At 32.5% G+C, this 23541-nt stretch overlaps 1 protein-coding gene across 1 annotated transcript in view; it reads left to right on the top strand.

The window, feature by feature from the left end:
- Positions 1-2199: 2199 nt before the first annotated feature.
- Positions 2200-23541, top strand: part of kdrl (kinase insert domain receptor like) — a gene marked incomplete at its 3' end in the record, with an annotated part of 97107 nt that continues 75765 nt past the window's right edge. The window contains exon 1 of the mRNA XM_061930507.2: positions 2200-2599. Within this exon, the coding sequence (XP_061786491.1) occupies positions 2533-2599 (67 nt within the window). The remainder of the gene's footprint in view (positions 2600-23541) is intronic.

Raw genomic sequence — 23541 nt, 5'->3', positions numbered from 1 at the left:
TATATAATGTACAGTGTATTTTGTCAACAACTGTATGTGTGTAAAGTATTTCTTGTGCTGAGCGATCATAAAACTGCTGCGAAGACGCACTGACTGAGGCACGCGTAACCACGCCTCCTGGTGCTTAAAGCACCTTCGCCGCAGACTGCACCCACCGACGAGAGCGCCACACCAACCAAAGCCCACACCCAAACCCTCCACGTGCAAGACCGAATCCACCCAAAAAAAGTTACTTAACAAGAAGCCAAAAAGTGCAAAAACAACATTGCTCGCGCCGGAGGAGCCGTGAACGACTGCAAGGACACTACATTAGGTACACCTGCAGACTGCAGCACAGATTTCATATTTCATTCATTCACAACTCCTCCACACCGAACACCACTGTACCCGCACTTATTAGTAAAGGTAAGACCATAATAACGTTTTTTTTTTATTAAATGTGCTTTTTTGTGTGCTACAGTTTGTATGTGTAAAGTTAAAGTTAAGTTAAAGCAGGGGCGTCACTAGCTTTTAAGGACAGGGGGGGCTTTGCCCCCCAGGAGATGCACAGGATGCGAGCGAATGTTACGCACGAGCACAAAACTTCACAAACGGCTAACAAAGACTTAGAAATTATTCATTGTTATTATTATTATTTAAAAAAAAATGCACGGGACGAAATTAAATGCTCCCCGGGAGGATGGCTTTTAACCATATATTTTCTTTTTCTTTTTATGTATTTATTCATTTTACATTTTATATTAAATGTCTTGGTTTTTCCTCCCTCTGAAAATCCTATTAAATGTTTAACAAGCCATCCTATAATAATAAAACAGCTATTAATGTAACAATACAATAAAACAAATATATTTAATGATGTTTTTTTCTCATTATTTTAACAATAGGCTTATGTATATTACTTTATATAGATTCTACAAGAAACACAAAACTTAAAAAATAAATGATTTACAATTGCACACACAAGGTTTTGTGCAGCTTCACTCATTGTAAAGGAAGATAATGTGCTTCGTACACCTGCAGGACCGCAAGCAAGGTCGCAGAGAAAATGCGGGCTGGAATTTGAGTGATGTGGGCATTTTCTATATGAACAAGTGGAATGGATTGGATACCGACGCACGAAAGGGGCTCTCTACCTTACGCTACGAAGTGGGGGGAAACTGAGTGAATAATAACAGGTTATATGATTATTTATTTAAACTCATATTTGGGCCACTTTATAATGAATATGTCGGCATTTATTTGTAAAAAAACCACAAAAAAACACCAAATTATTTAGGGGGGCTTAAGAATATTTTAGGGGGGCTTGAGCCCCCCTAAAATAGGCCTAACAACGCCAATGAGTTAAAGTACCAATGATTGTCACACACACTAGGTGTGGTGAAGTATGTCCTCTGCATTTGACCCATCCCCTTGATCACCCCCTGGGATGTGAGGGGAGCAGTGGGCAGCAGCGGCGCCGCGCCCGGGAATAATTGTTGGTGATTTAACCCCCAATTCCAAGCCTTGATGCTGAGTGCCAAGCAGGGAAGAATGCTGGTATGAGCTTTTAAACATAACCCGTTAACTGCTGCCAATCAAATGGTGAATAAGATACTCTTTATGTTTGTAAATGTGACTGTGATGAAGTCAGTGCCTCACCAGTCATCAACCTCACCGCACGTCACTGCTGTAACGTATGTCTGCTCTTTGTGGGACTGTGTCGAAAATATACTTTTCAGTTCTTATGTGTCTTGCGCATGTTAAGAATTGACAATAAATCATCTTGAATCTTGAATCTTGAACTCAAGACAGCCCTAACATTATGTTCTTTACAACTTTTGACCATGACTGTAAGTGTAAAAAAAAAAAAAAAGAATGTGCGTGTTCTATTTTTAAACAAAGATCTGAAATGTTCTTTATTTTTAAGTTATCTTGCTGTGATTTTACAAGTCCGGCCCACTTGGGAGTATATTTTTCTCCATGTGGCCCCCGGTCTAAAATGAGTTTGACACCCCTGATTATAGACGTTGACATTTTCCCATTAAGTTACTCATCATTTCCGTCTGGGATGCTGTTAAAACAAGGATTTAATCCTCATTCGGTGTCGTTCTTTTGGAGGAGAGACTCCGTCCCCCCGCAAACGCGTGACGTCACTTGCTTCCCCCCCATAAAAGGTGGCTGACGCCCGGGCTGCGCGCACACAGGCGATGGGAGGTCGCCCCTTGTTGGTCTTGGCTCGGCTTTTTACGCTTCTCCTCTGAAAAACAAACCACTTCATCGCATCGTATTTTTTGGAGTCGATTGCTTCCAGCACCTGCCCGCAGGATCCGGAGCTCAAGAAGCGGGAGTCAGGGAGGAGAGATCCCCCGCAAACGCGTCATGGGAGCGGGGAGAAGCGAGGCTCTCTTACGCGCGCACACCTGAGGCTTTCCAGCGGATTTTGATTGCATCGATTGCCTTCGAACTTGTGTCTTTTCAACGGGAATCGTTATTATTTCCTCCCAGGGGACTATTGCTGGCTTTTTTGGAGGAGTTTGTTTAGGCCTGCAGAGGATGATGATGGTGCTGTCTGCGTGCGTCCGGCTGGCCATCATCTTGCGTTGTGCGTCCCTCACCAGCGGTAGGCCATTCATTCTTATTGAACTCGTATTTATTCACTAAGAGAACAGGTTTGCACTTAAAAACTTGCTGCATTACATCATTCTCTACACTTGAACTCACCTATTATGTTCCGAGCCTATATGACGTGTCTGGGATTTTTACAGTATTTTTCTGCAGCAATTCAAGTTAAAAGTGGAAAGTGTACTTTTGTTATTGTACTGAAGTAAAAGCACATTTTACTTTGTGTTTTTACTCAAGCATAGATCTACAAATCTACTCAAAACTAATATAGCAGTAACTAAAAAGTTGGTTTCCCATGTATTTTTAAACACACAAGGAATTTGACTTATTCACATTTTTAGTTGTTTTTTGTTCGTACTATAAAAAAGCAAAAGGTGTTGTTTGATGAAGCAAATATTTTGTGGAATAATATACAAAAAAAACATAATTTTCATGCAAAATACCAATGATGTTTCCTGACATTATTTGGCCATGTATTTTTTAACACACAAGGAATTTGACTTAGACTTAGACACATTTTTAGTTGGAATTTGACTTAGACTTAGACAAACTTTATTGATCTTTGTGGAATAATATGCAAAAAACATAATTTTAATGCAAAATACCAATGATCAAGTTTCCTGACATTATTTGACCATGTATTTTTAACACACAAGGAATTTGACTTAGATTTAGACATATTTCTAGTTGGGTTTTTCTTTGTACTATAAAAGTAAAAAGCAAAAGGTGATGTTTGATGAAGCAAATATTTTGTGGAATAATATACAAAAAAACATAATTTCCATGCATAATACCAATCATTGAGTTTCCTTACATTATTTGGCCATGTATTTTTTAACCCACAAGGAATTAGACTTATACTTAGACAAACTTTATTGATCTTTGTGGAATAATATGCAAAAAAACATAATTTTCATGCAAAATACCAATGATCAAGTTTCCTGACATTATTTGGCCATGTATTTTTAATCAATCAATGTCAAGCAATGTTTATTTATATAGGCCTAAATCACAAGGAATTTTACTTAGACTTAGACAAACTTTTATTGATCTTTGTATATGCAAAAAACATAATTTTCATGCAAAATACCAATGATCAAGTTTCCTGACATTATTTGGCCATGCATTTTTAACACACAAGGAATTTGACTTAGACAAACTTTTATTGATCTTTGTGGAATAATATGCAAAAAAAACAACATAATTTTCATGCAAAATACCAACGATCAAGTTTCCTGACATTATTTGGCCATGTATTTTTTAACACGCGAGGAATTTGACTTAGACTTAGACAAACTTTATTGATCTTTGTGGAATAATATGCAAAAAAACATAATTTTCATGCAAAATACCAATGATCAAGTTTCCTGACATTATTTGGCCATGGATGTTTTAACACACGAGGAATTAGACTTAGACAAACTTTATTGACCCACAAGGGAATTTGTTCCACACAGTAGCTGAGTTACAAAGGATGGAAAGGATGATGCACAAAAAGAGAGCGAAAACAAAAGGTATTATTTAGACTAAAAATGTACCATAGTAGCAATATAAAATATAACATATGTAATATTTACATATCATATATATAGTATATAATATATACTGATATATTATATATTTTAGACGTTGTTCAATGCAAGCAACACAAAGTTAAGGTCTCTTTTAAAAAAGTTAATTTACATTTTTAGTGTAAAAAAACCCCCAAAGCTTTTGTGGAATAATGTTCAAAAAACATAATTTTCATGCAAAATACCAACGATCAAGTTTCCTGACATCATATGGCCATGTATTTTTAACACACAATGAATTTGACTTAGATTTAGACATATTTCTAGTTGGGTTTTTCTTTGTACTATAAAAGTAAAAAGCAAAAGGTGATGTTTGATGAAGCAAATATTTTGTGGAATAATATACAAAAAAACATAATTTCCATGCATAATACCAATCATTGAGTTTCCTTACATTATTTGGCCATGTATTTTTTAACCCACAAGGAATTAGACTTATACTTAGACAAACTTTATTGATCTTTGTGGAATAATATGCAAAAAAACATAATTTTCATGCAAAATACCAATGATCAAGTTTCCTGACATTATTTGGCCATGTATTTTTAATCAATCAATGTCAAGCAATGTTTATTTATATAGGCCTAAATCACAAGGAATTTTACTTAGACTTAGACAAACTTTTATTGATCTTTGTATATGCAAAAAACATAATTTTCATGCAAAATACCAATGATCAAGTTTCCTGACATTATTTGGCCATGCATTTTTAACACACAAGGAATTTGACTTAGACAAACTTTTATTGATCTTTGTGGAATAATATGCAAAAAAAACAACATAATTTTCATGCAAAATACCAACGATCAAGTTTCCTGACATTATTTGGCCATGTATTTTTTAACACGCGAGGAATTTGACTTAGACTTAGACAAACTTTATTGATCTTTGTGGAATAATATGCAAAAAAACATAATTTTCATGCAAAATACCAATGATCAAGTTTCCTGACATTATTTGGCCATGGATGTTTTAACACACGAGGAATTAGACTTAGACAAACTTTATTGACCCACAAGGGAATTTGTTCCACACAGTAGCTGAGTTACAAAGGATGGAAAGGATGATGCACAAAAAGAGAGCGAAAACAAAAGGTATTATTTAGACTAAAAATGTACCATAGTAGCAATATAAAATATAACATATGTAATATTTACATATCATATATATAGTATATAATATATACTGATATATTATATATTTTAGACGTTGTTCAATGCAAGCAACACAAAGTTAAGGTCTCTTTAAAAAAAGTTAATTTACATTTTTAGTGTAAAAAAAACCCCCAAAGCTTTTGTGGAATAATGTTCAAAAAACATAATTTTCATGCAAAATACCAACGATCAAGTTTCCTGACATCATATGGCCATGTATTTTTAACACACAATGAATTTGACCTAGATGTTGTTCAATGCAAGAAACAAAAAGTTGAAGTCCCTTTTAAAAGTTAATTACAATTTTTAGTGGAGTTTCTCTTTGTACTATAAAAAAGTAGAAAGTGTTGTTTGATGAAGCAAAGCTTTTGTGGAATAATGTGCAAAAAACATCATTTTCATGCAAAATACCAATGATCAATTTTCCTGATGGTTGTCCGATACCATAAATCTACAAATCTACTCAAAATTAATACAGCAGTAACTAAAGAAAAGTAGTTTTTTGTTATATGGCCATGTATTTTTAACACACAAGGAATTTGACTTAGACTTTGTTCAATGCAAGAAACAAAAAGTTGAAGTCCCTTTTTAAAAGTTAATTAACATTTTTAGTGGGGTTTCTCTTTGTAAGAAAAAGTAGAAGGTGTTGTTTGATGAACCAACAATTTTGTGGAATAATGTGCAAAAAACATAATTTTCATGCAAAATACCAATGATCAAGTTTCCTGATGGTTGTTTGATACCATATATCTACAAATCTACTCAAAACTAATATAGTAGTAACTAAAGAAAAGTTGTTTTTGGTTAGTTGGCTATGTATTTTTTAACACACAAGGAATTTGACTTACTTTTTTCATTGCAAGAAACAAAAAGTTTAGGGTCCCTTTTTAAAAGTTAATTAACATTTTTAGTGGGGTTTCTCCTTGTACTATACAAAAAAAAGTAGGTGTTGTTTGATGAACCAACGTTTTTGTGGAATAATGTGCAAAAATAACATAATTTCCATGCAAAATACTAATGGTCTATTTTCCTGATGGTTGTCCGATACCATATATCTACAAAAATGCTCAAAACTAATATAGCAGTAACTAAAGAAAAGTAGTTTTTTGTTATATGGCCATGTATTTTTAACACACACGGACTTTGACTTAGACTTTGTTCATTGCAAGAAACAAAAAGTTGAAGTCCCTTTTTAAAAGTGAATTACAATTTTTAGTGGAGTTTCTCTTTGTACTATAACAAAGTAGAAGGTGTTGTTTGATGAACCAACATTTTTGTGGAATAATGTGCAAAAAAAACATAATTTTCATGCAAAATACCAATGATCAATTTTCCTGATGGTTGTCCGATACCATATATCTACAAATCTACTCAAAAGCAATAACTAAAGAAAAGTTGTTTTTTTGTTATATGGCCATGTATTTTTAACACACAAGGAATTTGACTTAGACTTTGCTCAATGCAAGAAACAAAATGTTGAGATCCCCTTTAAGTTAAATACGTGTTTTAGTGGAGTTTCTCTTTGTACTATAACAAAAAGCAGAATGTGTTCTTTGATGAAGCAAAGCTTTTGTGGAATAATGTGCAATATATTCATGCAAAATACCAATGATCAATTTTCCTGACATTATTTGGCCATGTATTTTAACACACTTTGACTTAAACTTTGTTCAATGCAAGAAACAAAAAGTTGAGGTCCCCTTTAAAAGTTAATTTACATTTTTTGTGGAGTTTCTCTTTGTACTTGATGGAAGCTTTGTGGAATAATGTGCAAAAAACCATCATTTTCATGCATAATACCAATGATCAATTTTCCCGATGGTTGTCCGATACCATTCACTACTATTTCCACGTGCGTTTTGTTACTCATTATTTTAAATGTAGCAAATAATGGCACTTGAAAGTTTTAAAAGTGCGGCTCTTCATGAACAATATTCTGAAAAGTAATCAATATTCTATTGTGTGTGCACTGTCATATATAAACACACAAGCTAAGATGTTTTTCTTCAACTCGCTTATATTAATGAGCATCGTTAATGTACTGTAATAATGACTTTAAAAAGTAAAAATACACAATAAAGAAACCTGGTTACAGTACATTCCACATCTGTATTTGATATCAAAATACCGTACCTTGTTATCGCTGCATTAACTAGTACAGAGTGTAGTTTCACTTCTTTTCTTAATCCACTAAAGGAAGTCCTGTCCTTCTTAATCGCCTGATTATCATTAATGTGATGCCCCTATTTTACAAGAACAACAACAAAAAATTGCAATATTGTGATAAAGTCGGAATTTTGATTATAAAAAGTAATAATTTTACAAGAAAATATTGCAATACTACAGAAACAGAAATAATGTGAGAAATTGTTCCCAATTTTATAAAAAAAAAGCTTGTGAAAAATGAAAACGGTCACAATCTCACAAGAAAAACTTAGAATTTTGGCAGTATTATAATAAAAGTCGCCATTTTACTCAACGCAAGTCAACATTTTACAGGAAAAAAAGAACATTTGTGCAATATTATGATAAAAGTTGGAATTTCACTCAATAACCGTCGCAATTTTACAAGAAAAGCTTAAAATTTTGGCAATTTTATGAAAAGAGTCGTAATTTTACTTGACAAAAGTCAGAATTTTATAAGAAAACTTTGAAATGTATGCAATATTATAATAATAATAATCAGAACTTTACTTTGCAAAATTATGACAAAAGTCTTAATTGTACTCAAACAATTTCACTATTTTACAAGAACAACAAAAAAACTGGCAATACTGTGATAAAAGTCGGAATTTTATATGACAAATGTCACCATTTTGCATTAAAAAGTAATAATTTTACAAGAAAATATTGCAATATTACAGAAACAGAAAGAATGTGAGAAATGTTTCCCAATTTTATAAAAAAAAAAGCTTGTTATGAAAAATGAAAAAGGTCACAAATTCACAAGAGAAACTTAGAATTTTGGCAGTGTTATAATAAAAGTCATCATTTTACTCAACACAAGTCAACATTTTACAAGAAAAACGGAACATTTGTGCAATATTATGATAAAAGTTGGACTTTCACTCAATAACAGTCGCAATTTTACAAGAACAACAAAGAAAAATTGGCAAAGTTGTGATAAAAGTTGGAATTTTATGACAAATGTCACCATTTTGCATTAAAAAGTAGTAATTTTACAGGAAAATATTGCAATATTACAGAAACAGAAAGAATGTGAGAAATTGTTCCCAATTTTATAAAAAAAAAAGCTTGTTGTGAAAAATAAACGGTCACAATTTCACAAGAAAAACTTAGAATTTGGCAGTATTATAATAAAAGTTGTCATTTTACTCAACGCAGGTCAACATTTTACAAGAAAAAAGGAACATTTGTGCAATATTATGATAAAAGTTGGAATTTCACTCATTAACCGTCGCAATTTTACAAGAAAAGCTTAAAATTTTGGCAATTTTATGAAAAGAGTCGTAATTTCACTTGACAAGAGTCACAATTTTATAAGAAAACTTTGAAATTTTGGCAATATTATAATAATAATCAGAATTTTACTCGGCAAAATTATGACAGTCTTAATTAATTAACAAACAAATTGGCAATATTGTGATGCAAGTCTGAATTTTATATGACAAATGTCACCATTTTGCATTAAAAAGTAATACTTTTACAAGAAAATATTGCAGCATTACAGAAACAGAAAGAATGTGAGAAATTGTTCCCAATTTTACAAAACAGAAGTTGACACATTGTGAGAAAAAAGACTGCTCTTAGTTTATTTTTTTAGTTTTTATTTTAATGTTTTGTTTGTAATTGGTTTTTATTTACTTCAAGTAATTACAGTATGTCTCTATTCACATATTTATTTCACTTTTTAAATTAATTTTGGCCAAAGGGGGCGCATTTCAATTTCTTACACACACTTGTTATTTCATATGTTGACCAGAGGGGGAGCACTTTTAAAACCGACACACAGTCAATTTCAAAACTCCCTCCTTTTTGGGACCATCCTCATTTTGATAGATTTCACCACCAGGGGTGCAAATGAGACATTCTCTATTAGATGCAATGGTTTTATTTATTGGGACCATGATTTATGTCCTAACTTGTTCACACCTCCTCATATGGAAGCTACTTTTCCTCCTTAATGTCTCAAGAAGGGTAGAAATACAAGAATACACACACACACACACACACACACACACACACACACACACACACACACACACACACACACACACACACACACACACACATTATTGTATTTCTTACCTTCTTGAGACCTTTTGACCAAAGGGGGCACATTTCAATTTCTTACACACACTTGTTATTTCATATGTTGACCAGAGGGGGAGCACTTTTAAAACCGACACACAGTCAATTTCAAAACTCCCTCCTTTTTGGGACCACCCTCATTTTGATAGATTTCAGCAACAGGGGTGCAAATGAGACATTCTCTATTAGATGCAATGGTTTTATTTATTGGGACCATGATTTATGTCATCACTTGTTCACACCTCCTCATATGGAAGCTACTTTTCTTCCTTAATGTCTCAAGAAGGGTAGAAATACAATAATACACACACACACACACACACACACACATTATTGTATTTCTTACCTTCTTGAGACCTTTTGGCCAAAGGGAGCGCATTTCAATTTCTTACACAGACTTGTTATTTCATATGTTGACCAGAGGGGGAGCACTTTTAAAACCGACACACAGTCAATTTCAAAACTCCCTCCTTCTTTGGACCACCCTCATTTTGATAGATTTCACCAACAGGGGTGCAAATGAGACATTCTCTATTAGATGCAATGGTTTTATTTATTGGGACCATGATTTATATCCTAACTTGTTCACACCTCCTCATATGGAAGCTACTTTTCCTCCTTAATGTCTCAAGAAGGGTAGAAATACAAGAATACACACACCCACACACCATTATTGTATTTCTTACCTTCTTGAGACCTTTTGGCCAAAGGGGGCGCATTTCAATTTCTTACACACACTTGTTATTTCATATGTTGACCAGAGGGGGAGCACTTTTAAAACCGACACACAGTCAATTTCAAAACTCCCTCCTTTTTTGGACCACCCTCATTTTGATAGATTTCACCAACAGGGGTGCAAATGAGACATTCTCTATTAGATGCAATGGTTTTATTTATTGGGGCCATGATTTATGTCCTAACTTGTTCACACCTCCTCATATGGAAGCTACTTTTCCTCCTTAATGTCTCAAGAAGGGTAAAAATACAAGAATACACACACCCACACACACACATTATTGTATTTCTTACCTTCTTGAGACCTTTTGGCCAAAGGGGGCGCATTTCAATTTCTTACACACACTTGTTATTTCATATGTTAACCAGAGGGGGAGCACTTTTAAAACCGACACACAGTCAATTTCAATACTCCCTCCTTTTTGGGACCACCCTCATTTTGATAGATTTCACCACCAGGGGTGCAAATGAGACATTCTCTATTAGATGCAATGGTTTTATTTATTGGGACCATGATTTATGTCACCACTTGTTCACACCTCCTCATATGGAAGCTACTTTTCCTCCTTAATGTCTCAAGAAGGGCAGAAATACAAGAATACCCCCCCCCCCCCCCACACACACACACATTATTGTATTTCTTACCTTTTTTAGACGCATTTCAATTTCTTACACACACTTGTTATTACATATGTTGGCCAGAGGGGGAGCACTTAAAATTTTTGACACACACTTGTTATTTCATATGTTGACCAGAGGGGGAGCACTTCTAAAACCGACACACAGTCAATTTGAAAAATCCCTCCTTTCACCCTAATTGTGATAGATTTCACCACCAGGGGTGCAAATGAGATCTCTATTTTTTTGTTTTTGTAATGATTTGAAAGGACCACACGAGGTTTGTTCCAGCTATTGTGATGGCGGGGTGAAGAGGATTAAACATGTCCAGGAAAAAGAATGTTTCTTCTTCATGGCCGCGTTCCATTTCATTGTCTCCTGTACATACCTCAAATGTGTAAAAAGGTGGATGTTCCTCCACTTTTGAGCCACTGAGATGCACAAAGCTTCCTAATAAACAACAAAGGAAATAGTCTTCCTGATGTCTGCAACCTGCTTTTCCTTCAGCGTCCACACAAAGCGTGGGAAAGACAGAAGAAGGAAGCGGACGTCAGGGCCGAGAGGGATTGTTCTTGCGAGTAAAGGTCATGCTACCTGAGCAAAGAATTCACCCTGGATGTTCTTCTGCTACTTCTGAGTGACGTTGAACGGTCACACAATAGGAGGGAGGAAAGGAGAGCCTTGGCTGCTAGAACAATTAGTGATGGAACGTCAAATTGTCTGACAATCTACAAATCGAACAATGCAATGGAATAGATGGTTACGTTATCAAAAGAAAAGATTTGTCAAGTGATATCAAGGATGATACGTCAGTGGAGTTGCCAGACATGCCGAGCTATCTGCTGCTCCAAAGCATGGAGGTCTACAACTTCTTTGTGTGGGGCTGGGTCAAGGAAGTTGCTATCAAGACTCTCCCGGATAAATATGTATCGTTTTTGCTCGGTTAAGGTTGCATTTCATGATTTAATTTTGTGTCTACAGCCATGTTTTGTTGTTGTTGTTGTTGCACGCGCCGTTTACGAGTAGCGTGTTTTCCCCCGTCTTTATCAAAATATATCTATAGATGTCAACATTGTGTATGTGCTGAAAGATTCACTTATGATTGTTTATCAAAATATAACTATAGATGTCAACATTGTGTATGTGCTGAAAGATTCACTTATGATTGTTTATCAAAATATAACTATAGATGTCAACATTGTGTATGTGCTGAAAGATTCACTTATGATTTTTCATCAAAATATAACTAGATGCAAACATTGCGTATGTGCTGAAAGATTCATTTATGATTGTTTTTTAAAATGTAACTATAGATGTCAACATTGGGTTTGTGCTGAAATAATAATTTATGATTGTTTATCAAAATATAACTATAGATGTCAACATTGTGTATGTGCTGAAAGATTAATTTATGATTGTTTATCAAAATATAACTATAGATGTCAACATTGTGTATGTGCTGAAAGATTAATTTATGATTGTTTATCAAAATATAACTATAGATGTCAACATTGTGTATGTGCTGAAAGATTCACTTATGATTGTTTATCAAAATATAACTATAGATGTCAACATTGTGTATGTGCTGAAAGATTCATTTATGATTGTTTATCAAAATATAACTATAGATGTCAACATTGTGTATGTGCTGAAAGATTCATTTATGATTGTTTATCAAAATATAACTATAGATGTCAACATTGTGTATGTGCTGAAAGATTCATTTATGATTGTTTATCAAAATATAACTATAGATGTCAACATTGTGCATGTGCTGAAAGATTCATTTATGATTGTTTATCAAAATATAACTGTAGATGTCAACATTGTGTATGTGCTGAAAGATTCATTTATGATTTTTCATCAAAATATAACTGGATGCAAACATTGCGTATGTGCTGAAAGATTCATTTATGATTGTTTTTTAAAATGTAACTATAGATGTCAACATTGGGTTTGTGCTGAAATAATAATTTATGATTGTTTATCAAAATATAACTATAGATGTCAACATTGTGTATGTGCTGAAAGATTCATTTATGATTTTTCATCAAAATATAACTAGATGTAAACATTGCGTATGTGCTGAAAGATTAATTTATGATTGTTTATCAAAATATAACTATAGATGTCAACATTGTGTATGTGCTGAAAGATTAATTTATGATAGTTTATCAAAATATAACTATAGATGTCAACATTGTGTATGTGCTGAAAGATTAATTTATGATTGTTTATCAAAATATAACTATAGATGTCAACATTGTGTATGTGATGAAAGATTCAGTTATGATTGTTAATCAAAATATAACAATAGATGTCAACATTGTGTACGTGCTGAAAGATTAATTTATGATAGTTTATCAAAATATAACTATAGATGTCAACATTGTGTATGTGCTGAAAGATTCATTTATGATTGTTTATCAAAATATAACTATAGATGTCAACATTGTGTATGTGCTGAAAGATTCATTTATGATTGTTTATCAAAATATAACTATAGATGTCAACATTGTGTATGTGCTGAAAGATTCACTTATGATTTTTCATCAAAATATAACTAGATGCAAACATTGCGTATGTGCTGAAAGATTCATTTATGATTGTTTTTTAAAATGTAACTATAGATGTCAACATTGGGTTTGTGCTGAAATAATAATTTATGATTGTTTATCAAAATATAACTATAGATGTCAACATTGTGTATGTGCTGAAAGATTAATTTATGATTGTTTATCAAAATATAACTATAGATGTCAACATTGTGTATGTGCTGAAAGATTCACTTATGATTGTTTATCAAAATATAACTATAGATGTCAACATTGTGTATGTGCTGAAAGATTCATTTATGATTGTTTATCAAAATATAACTATAGATGTCAACATTGTGTATGTGCTGAAAGATTCATTTATGATTGTTTATCAAAATATAACTATAGATGTCAACATTGTGTATGTGCTGAAAGATTCATTTATGATTTTTCATCAAAATATAACTGGATGCAAACATTGCGTATGTGCTGAAAGATTCATTTATGATTGTTTTTTAAAATGTAACTATAGATGTCAACATTGGGTTTGTGCTGAAATAATAATTTATGATTGTTTATCAAAATATAACTATAGATGTCAACATTGTGTATGTGCTGAAAGATTCATTTATGATTTTTCATCAAAATATAACTAGATGTAAACATTGCGTATGTGCTGAAAGATTAATTTATGATTGTTTATCAAAATATAACTATAGATGTCAACATTGTGTATGTGCTGAAAGATTAATTTATGATAGTTTATCAAAATATAACTATAGATGTCAACATTGTGTATGTGCTGAAAGATTAATTTATGATTGTTTATCAAAATATAACTATAGATGTCAACATTGTGTATGTGATGAAAGATTCAGTTATGATTGTTAATCAAAATATAACAATAGATGTCAACATTGTGTACGTGCTGAAAGATTAATTTATGATAGTTTATCAAAATATAACTATAGATGTCAACATTGTGTATGTGCTGAAAGATTCATTTATGATTGTTTATCAAAATATAAATATAGATGTCAACATTGTGTATGTGCTGAAAGATTCATTTATGATTGTTTATCAAAATATAACTATAGATGTCAACATTGTGTATGTGCTGAAAGATTCATTTATGATTGTTTATCAAAATGTAACTACAGATGTCAAACATTGTGTATGTGCTGAAAGATTCATTTATGATTTTTCATCAAAATATAACTAGATGTAAACATTGCGTATGTGCTGAAAGATTAATTTATGATTGTTTATCAAAATATAACTATAGATGTCAACATTGTGTATGTGCTGAAAGATTCATTTATGATTGTTTATCAAAATATAACTATAGATGTCAACATTGTGTATGTGCTGAAAGATTCATTTATGATTGTTTATCAAAATATAAATATAGATGTCAACATTGTGTATGTGCTGAAAGATTCATTTATGATTGTTTATCAAAATATAACTATAGATGTCAACATTGTGTATGTGCTGAAAGATTCATTTATGATTGTTTATCAAAATGTAACTACAGATGTCAAACATTGTGTATGTGCTGAAAGATTCATTTATGATTTTTCATCAAAATATAACTAGATGTAAACATTGCGTATGTGCTGAAAGATTAATTTATGATTGTTTATCAAAATATAACTATAGATGTCAACATTGTGTATGTGCTGAAAGATTCATTTATGATTGTTTATCAAAATATAACTATAGATGTCAACATTGTGTATGTGCTGAAAGATTCATTTATGATTGTTTATCAAAATGTAACTATAGATGTCAACATTGTGTATGTGCTGAAAGATTAATTAATGATTGTTTATCAAAATATAACTGTAGATGTCAACATTGTGTATGTTCTGAAAGATTAATTAATGATTGTTTATCAAAATATAACTGTAGATGTCAATATTGCGTATGTGCTGAAAGATTCATTTATGATTGTTTATCAAAATATAACTGGATGTAGACATTGTGTATGTGCTGAAAGATTAATTTATGATTGTTGATCAAAATATAACTATAGATGTCAACATGGTGTATGTGCTGAAAGATTCATTTATGATTGTTTATCAAAATGTAACTACAGATGTCAAACATTGTGTATGTGCTGAAATATTCATTTATGATTTTTCATCAAAATATAACTAGATGTAAACATTGCGTATGTGCTGAAAGATTAATTTATGATTGTTTATCAAAATATAACTATAGATGTCAACATTGTGTATGTGCTGAAAGATTCATTTATGATTGTTTATCAAAATGTAACTACAGATGTCAAACATTGTGTATGTGCTGAAATATTCATTTATGATTTTTCATCAAAATATAACTAGATGTAAACATTGCGTATGTGCTGAAAGATTAATTTATGATTGTTTATCAAAATATAACTATAGATGTCAACATTGTGTATGTGCTGAAAGATTCATTTATGATTGTTTATCAAAATATAACTATAGATGTCAACATTGTGTATGTGCTGAAAGATTCATTTATGATTGTTTATCAAAATATAACTAGATGTAAACATTGCGTATGTGCTGAAAGATTAATTTATGATTGTTGATCAAAATATAACTATAGATGTCAACATTGTGTACGTGCTGAAAGATTAATTTATGATTGTTTATCAAAATATAACTATAGATGTCAACATTGTGTATGTGCTGAAAGATTCACTTATGATTGTTTATCAAAATGTTACTTTAAATGTCAACATTGTGCAGAAAGATTAATTTATGATTATCAAAACATAACTATAGATGTCAACATTGTGTATGTGCTGAAAGATTCATTTATGATTGTTTATCAAAACATAACTATAGATGTCAACATTGTGTATGTGCTGAAAGATTCATTTATGATTGCTGCCTTTGCTAAAAGCTTAAATCTTTTAGGTTTTGCTCACATTTTCTTGCTTTTATTTAGACTCGCCTAGTTGGTGTTTTACACAACACTTGTAGCAAAAACTCAGAAACATTATAAAATACAAATAATATCAAGATAATACTGAAATGGGTAATACTAAACGTTAGTATGTCAAACACACCTTTAACAAAGTGATCTTTGACTCTGCTCCCTTGGTCTGCAGTGTGAGCTACTTCTCATGGTCTTACAAAAGTTGACATCAGAAATATGGCTGCATTTTGGTATTACGGTGAACACAAAAAGAGGTGAAAGCATGTTGTTGGAGTGGTACTGTCAAAACTAAAATAATTGTAAAAAACATATTGAATGTGAAAAAATATATTTGAACTCACAATTTTTAAAGCCATTGGTACCGCTCGTAGTTGGTTGATTTGAGTGGAAGTGGCGGGCAAAAGCATTTCACCACCAGGACAGCTTAACTAGTTTCCTGGGTTGGCCGACCTCGTTTCACAAGATCTAGTTTCTCTTGAAATATCCTCCTTGAAAATGCCCTGGCAAACATACATCTGCCAGCTGATTAACGTTTTGCTCTGCTTCTTTGTTGGTTAAAAAAAGTGAGTACCGCTGATTTCTCCGCTGGCCGGGTATGGCTCCGGTGCCACTTTCTGCTTACGTGCAGTGATTTCTCCAGATTTTCCGAACCCTTTGATGATATTACGGACCGTAGATGGTGAAATCCCTAAATTCCTTGCAATAGCTGCTTGAGAAAGGTTTTTCTTAAACTGTTCAACAATTTGCTCAGGCATTTGTTGACAAAGTGGTGACCCTCGCCCCATCCTTGTTTGTGAATGACTGAGCATTTCATGGAATCTACTTTTATACCCAATCATGGCACCCACCTGTTCCCAATTTGCCTGTTTTCATGTGTGAGATGTTCCAAATAAGTGTTTGATGAGCATTCCTCAACTTTATCAGTATTTATTGCCACTTTTCCCAACTTGTTGCTGGCATCAAATTCTAAAGTTAATGATTATTTGCAAAAAAAAAATGTTTATGAGTTTGAACATCAAATATGTTGTCTTTGTAGCATATTCAACTGAATATGGCTTGAAAAGGATTTGCAAATCATTGTATTCCGTTAATATTTACATCTAACACAATTTCCCAACTCATATGAACGCGGGGTTTGTACATATCATTTATACACACATACACATTGGCCCCCCCAGACACATTTTTTCTCTCAATGTGGCCCCCGAGTCCAAATATTTGCCCAGCTCTGCTCTATGGCATTTCCACCAAGTCATTGGCAATACCGCACCGTGGCCTTAATACCGTGACGATATTGTGCCGTTAGATGTTGATATTGTTACATCCCTAATTGTTTGTGAATACATCTCTTTCAAACCCCCAAATGTTTGCTTTAATCATTTTAGAAATAGGATATTAATGTGTCTGGCTTGTTTTTGGGAGTGTTTTATTTTTATTTCCTCCTCGGACACTTGGGATGAAGTGGAGAACGGGAGTAATGAGAGGTCATATCTAAGCATACTTGCCAACCTTGAGACCTCCGATTTCGGGAGGTGTCGGGGGCGTGGTTAAGAGGGGAGGAGTATATTTACAGTTAGAATTCACCAAGTCAAGTATTTTATATATATATAATATACATATATATACATATACAAGAAATACTTGACTTTCAGTGAATTCTAGCTATAAATATATATATTTATTTTCTTTTATATATATATAAAATAAATACTTGAATTTATTTACACATATACACACACATAACACTCATCTACTCATTGTTGAGTTAAGGGTTGAATTGTCCATCCTTGTTCTATTCTCTGTCACTATTTTTCGAACCATGCTGAACACCCTCTCTGATGATGCATTGCTGTGTGGCACACACAAAAGTGCTTTCATCAAATGCACTAGATGGCAGTATTGTCCTGTTTAAGAGTGTCACAACATTGCTGTTTACGGCAAACGAACTGCTTTACGGTAGAGGAAAACGTGACTGCTGTTGTTGTGTGTTGTTGCCGCGCTGGGAGGACGTTAATGAAACTGCCTAACAATAAACCCACATAAGAAACCAAGAACTCGTCCTCCATCATTCCACAGTTATAACGTGATTGGGTAGGTACGCTGTTTATATTGTGGGAAAGCGGACTCAGGTCCATGCGGCCTGAATTTCGGGAGATTTTCGGGAGAAAATGTGTCCAGGGAGGTTTTCGGGAGAGGCGCTGAATTTCGGGAGTCTCCCGGAAAATCCGGGAGGGTTGGCAAGTATGTCTAAGTCCAACAGAGGCTCGGTGTGCTAAATCTTAGGACAAAACAACAATCTCTTGGATTGGGAAATCAGACAGAAGTTGCTGATAAAGTTAATTCCATAAACTGTGATAATTAAGTCAACAAATTTCTTGGTGATTGAAGTATGTGGTCCATACCAGCTGGATCCACCGAGAGCTTGCAATATATTCTTTGTAAATCCTGCATGAGATTTCAATTTCAAGGAGCTTCCGTCTGACCTTGAGTCTTAATCGCGGACCATGGAAGCCGAATCATTTAAGTTCGCTTCCTTCAAGAGATCCCTGTTTGTTTGGCATTGCTTGAATCTATTTAACTTACCATTATGACCCCTCCATTGTTTCTTTATTTTGTGTTTTTTTTTTTAAGAAGCGTCTTGAGGCATTTTACTCCGAATCTCTGAAGACTAATTTCAAGCAAATACAACGGCACTCTCTCCAACTCTTGTCTTAACCTCGCCGTTGGCAAAGTGGGAGTATTTCAGAGGAATCAAAAGGAAAACTCCAACACACACACACACACACACACACACACACACACACACACACACACACACACACACACACACACACACACACACACACACACACACACACACACACACACACACACACACACACACACACATTCTTGTATTTCTTACCTTCTTGAGACATGAGCAAAATGCCTAACTCTTTAGGACCACCCTTTCTAGATATATAAAGAGTTATATTTACAGCATTAATAATACATACATACTATGCAAATATAAAAAAAGCTTGTTGTGAAAAATTAAAACGGTCACAATTTCACAAGAAAGACTTTGAATTTTGGCAGTTATAATAAAAGTCGTCAAATTACTCAGCGCAAGTCAACATTTTACGAGAAAAATGGAACATTTGTGCAATATTATGATAAAAGTATGGAATTTCACTCCATAACAGTCGCAATTTTACAAGAAAAGCTTAAAATGTTGGCCACTTTATGAAAAGAGTCGTAATTTTACTTAACAAAAGTCACAATTGTATGAGCAAACTTTGACATTTTGTCAATATTATAATAATAATCGTAATTTTACTCCGCAAAATTATGACAAAAGTCTTAATTGTACTCAAAGAATTTCACTATTTTACAAGAACAACAAACAAAATTGGCAATATTGTGATAAAAGCCGGAATTTTATATGACAAGTGTCACCATTTTGCAATAAAAAGTAATAATTTTACAAGAAAATATTGCAATATTACAGAAACAGAAAGAATGAGAAAAATTGTTCCCAATTTTATAAAAAAAAAAAAGCTTGTTGTGAAAAATGAAAGGTCACAATTTCACAAGAGAAACTTAGAATTTTGGCAGTATTATAATAAAAGTCGTCATTTTACTCAACGCAAGTCAACATTTTACAAGAAAAACGGAACATTTGGGCAATATTATGATAAAAGTTGGACTTTCACTCAATAACAGTCGCAATTTTACAAGAACAACAAAAAAAAATTGGCAATGTTGTGATAAAAGTCGGAATTTTATGACAAATGTCACCATTTTGCATTAAAAAGTAGTAATTTTAGAAGAAAATATTACAATATTACAGAAACAGAAAGAATGTGAGAAATTGTTCCCAATTTTATTAAAAAAAGCTTGTTGTGAAAAATGAAAACGGTCACAATTTCACAAGAAAGACTTAGAATTTTGGCAGTATTATAATAAAAGTCATAATTTTACTCAACGCAAGTCAACATTTTACAAGAACAATGGAACATTTGTGCAATATTATGATAAAAGTTGGAATTTCACTCCATAACAGTCGCAATTTTACGAGAAAAGCTTAAAATGTTGGCCACTTTATGAAAAGAGTCGTAATTTTACTTGACAAAAGTCACAATTGTATAAACAAACTTTGACATTTTGGCAATATTATAATAATACGGTAATCGTAATTTTACTCGGCAAAATTATGACAAAAGCCTTAATTGTACTCAAACAATTTCACTATTTTACAAGAACAACAAACAAAATTGGCAATATTGTGATAAAAGCCGGAATTTTATGACAAATGTCACCATTTTGCATTAAAAAGTAGTAATTTTAGAAGAAAATATTGCAATATTACAGAAACAGAAAGAATGTGAGAAATTGTTCCCAATTTTATAAAAAAAAATCTTGTTGTGAAAAATGAAAAAGGTCACAATTTCACAAGAGAAACTTAGAATTTTGGCAGTGTTATAATAAAAGTCATCATTTTACTCAACGCAAATCAACATTTTACAAGAAAAACGGAACATTTGTGCAATATTATGATAAAAGTTGGACTTTCACTCAATAACAGTCGCAATTTTACAAGAACAACAAAAAAAAATTGGCAATGTTGTGATAAAAGTCGGAATTTTATGACAAATGTCACCATTTTGGATTAAAAAGTAATAATTTTAGAAGAAAATATTGCAATATTACAGAAACAGAAAGAATGTGAGAAATTGTTCCCAATTTTATTAAAAAAAAAACTTGTTGTGAAAAATGAAAACAGTCACAATTTCACAAGAAAGACTTAGAATTTTGGCAGTGTCATAATAAAAGTCGCCATTTTACTCAACACAAGTCAACATTTTACGAGAACGGAACATTTGGGCAATATTATGATAAAAGTTGGACTTTCACTCAATAACAGTCGCAATTTTACAAGAACAACAAAAAAAAATTGGCAATGTTGTGATAAAAGTCGGAATTTTATGACAAATGTCACCATTTTGCATTAAAAAGTAGTAATTTTAGAAGAAAATATTACAATATTACAGAAACAGAAAGAATGTGAGAAATTGTTCCCAATTTTATAAAAAAAAACTTGTGAAAAATGAAAACAGTCACAATTTCACAAGAAAGACTTAGAATTTTGGCAGTTATAATAAAAGTCGTCATTTTACTCAGCACAAGTCAACATTTTACGAGAAAAATGGAACATTTGTGCAATATTATGATAAAAGTTGGAATTTCACTCCATAAAAGTCGCAGTTTTACAAGAAAAGCTTAAAATGTTGGCCACTTTATGAAAAGAGTCGTAATTTTACTTGACAAAAGTCACAATTGTATAAGAAAACTGACATTTTGGCAATATTATAATAATAATCGTAATTTTACTCGGCAAAATTATGACAAAAGTCATAATTGTACTCCAACAATTTAACTATTTTACAAGAATAACAAACAGAATTGGCAATATTGTGGAAAAAAGCCGGAATTTTATATGACAACTGTCACCATTTTGCATTAAAAAGTAATAATTTTACAAGAAAATATTGCAATATTACAGAAACAGAAAGAATGTGAGAAATTGTTCCCAATTTTATAAGAAAAAAAGCTTGTTATGAAAAAGGTCACAATTTCACAAGGAAACTTAGAATTTTGGCAGTATTATAATAAAAGTCGTCATTTTACTCAACGCAAGTCAACATTTTACAAGAAAAACGGAACATTTGGGCAATATTATGATAAAAGTTGGATTTTCACTCAATAACAGTCGCAATTTTACAAGAACAACAAAAAAAATTGGCAATGTTGTGATAAAAGTCGGAATTTTTTAACAAATGTCACTATTTTGCATTAAAAAGTAGTAATTTTAGAAGAAAATATTGCAATATTACAGAAACAGAAAGAATGTGAAAAATTGTTCCCAATTTCATTAAAAAAAAGCTTGTTGTGAAAAATGAAAACGGTCACAATTTCACAAGAAAGACTTTGAATTTTGGCAGTATTATAATAAAAGTCGTCATTTTACTCAACGCAAGTCAACATTTTACGAGAACAACGGAACATTTGGGCAATATTATGATAAAAGTTGGAATTTCTCTCCATAACAGTCGCAATTTTACAAGAAAAACTTAAAATGTTGGCCACTTCATGAAAAGAGTCGTAATTTTACTTGACAAAAGTCACAATTGTATAAGAAAACTGACATTTTGGCAATATTATAATAATAATCGTAATTTTACTCGGCAAAATTATGACAAAAGTCATTGTATTCCAACAATTTCACTATTTTACAAGAACAACAAAAAAATTGGTAATATTGTGATATATGTCGTAATTTTATATGACAAATGTCACCATTTTGCATTAAAAAGTAATAATTTTACAATAACATTTTGCAGTATTACAGAAACAGAAAGAATGTGAGAAATTGTTCCCAATTTTACAAAACAGAAGTCGACACATTGTGAGAAAAAGACTTCTTTTAGTTTATTTTAGTTTATTTTTTAAATGTTTTGTTTGTAATTGGTTTTTAATCTTCATTATTTACTTCAAATTATTACAGTGTGTCTCTACACACATTTATTTAATTTTTTTGAATTAATTTTGGCCAAAGGGGGCGCATTTCAATTTCTTACACACACTTTGTTATTACATATGTTGGCTAGAGGGGGAGCACTTCAAATTTTTGACACACACTTGTTATTTTATATGTTAACCAGAGGGGGAGCACTTTTTAAACTGACACAGTCAATTTGAAAAATCCCTCCTTTTTGGCACCACCCTCACAGATGGCCCCTGAGACGCATTTTAGGAAACCCAGCTGGAGACGCTAACTGTTAATGGCCACTATAGTCTTAGTGCCGTAGTGTATTTGTTCATCCTCTGGTCACATGTGGGACGCGGGTTGTCTTGCGTCAGCACCGGAAGTCGTCAAATCAGGGAAGTCCTTCTTTAGCTGCCGTCTTGTTTTATCATATATTGCTGCCTTTGCACCTGTCAATGTTTACTTTTGTATGCACATTAAATTAAAAAAAATCCTGACTTTGGAGCAATGTTCACGGACTCTAGTAATTGACTTTAAATTAGATGCAATGGTTTTCCGTATTGGGACCATGATTTATGTCCTAACTT

This window comes from Nerophis lumbriciformis, linkage group LG36 (genome assembly GCF_033978685.3).
Source record: "Nerophis lumbriciformis linkage group LG36, RoL_Nlum_v2.1, whole genome shotgun sequence".
Lineage (NCBI taxonomy): Eukaryota > Metazoa > Chordata > Actinopteri > Syngnathiformes > Syngnathidae > Nerophis > Nerophis lumbriciformis.
Note: the sequence above shows the minus strand (reverse complement) of the source record. Positions and strands in the feature narration are given on the sequence as shown.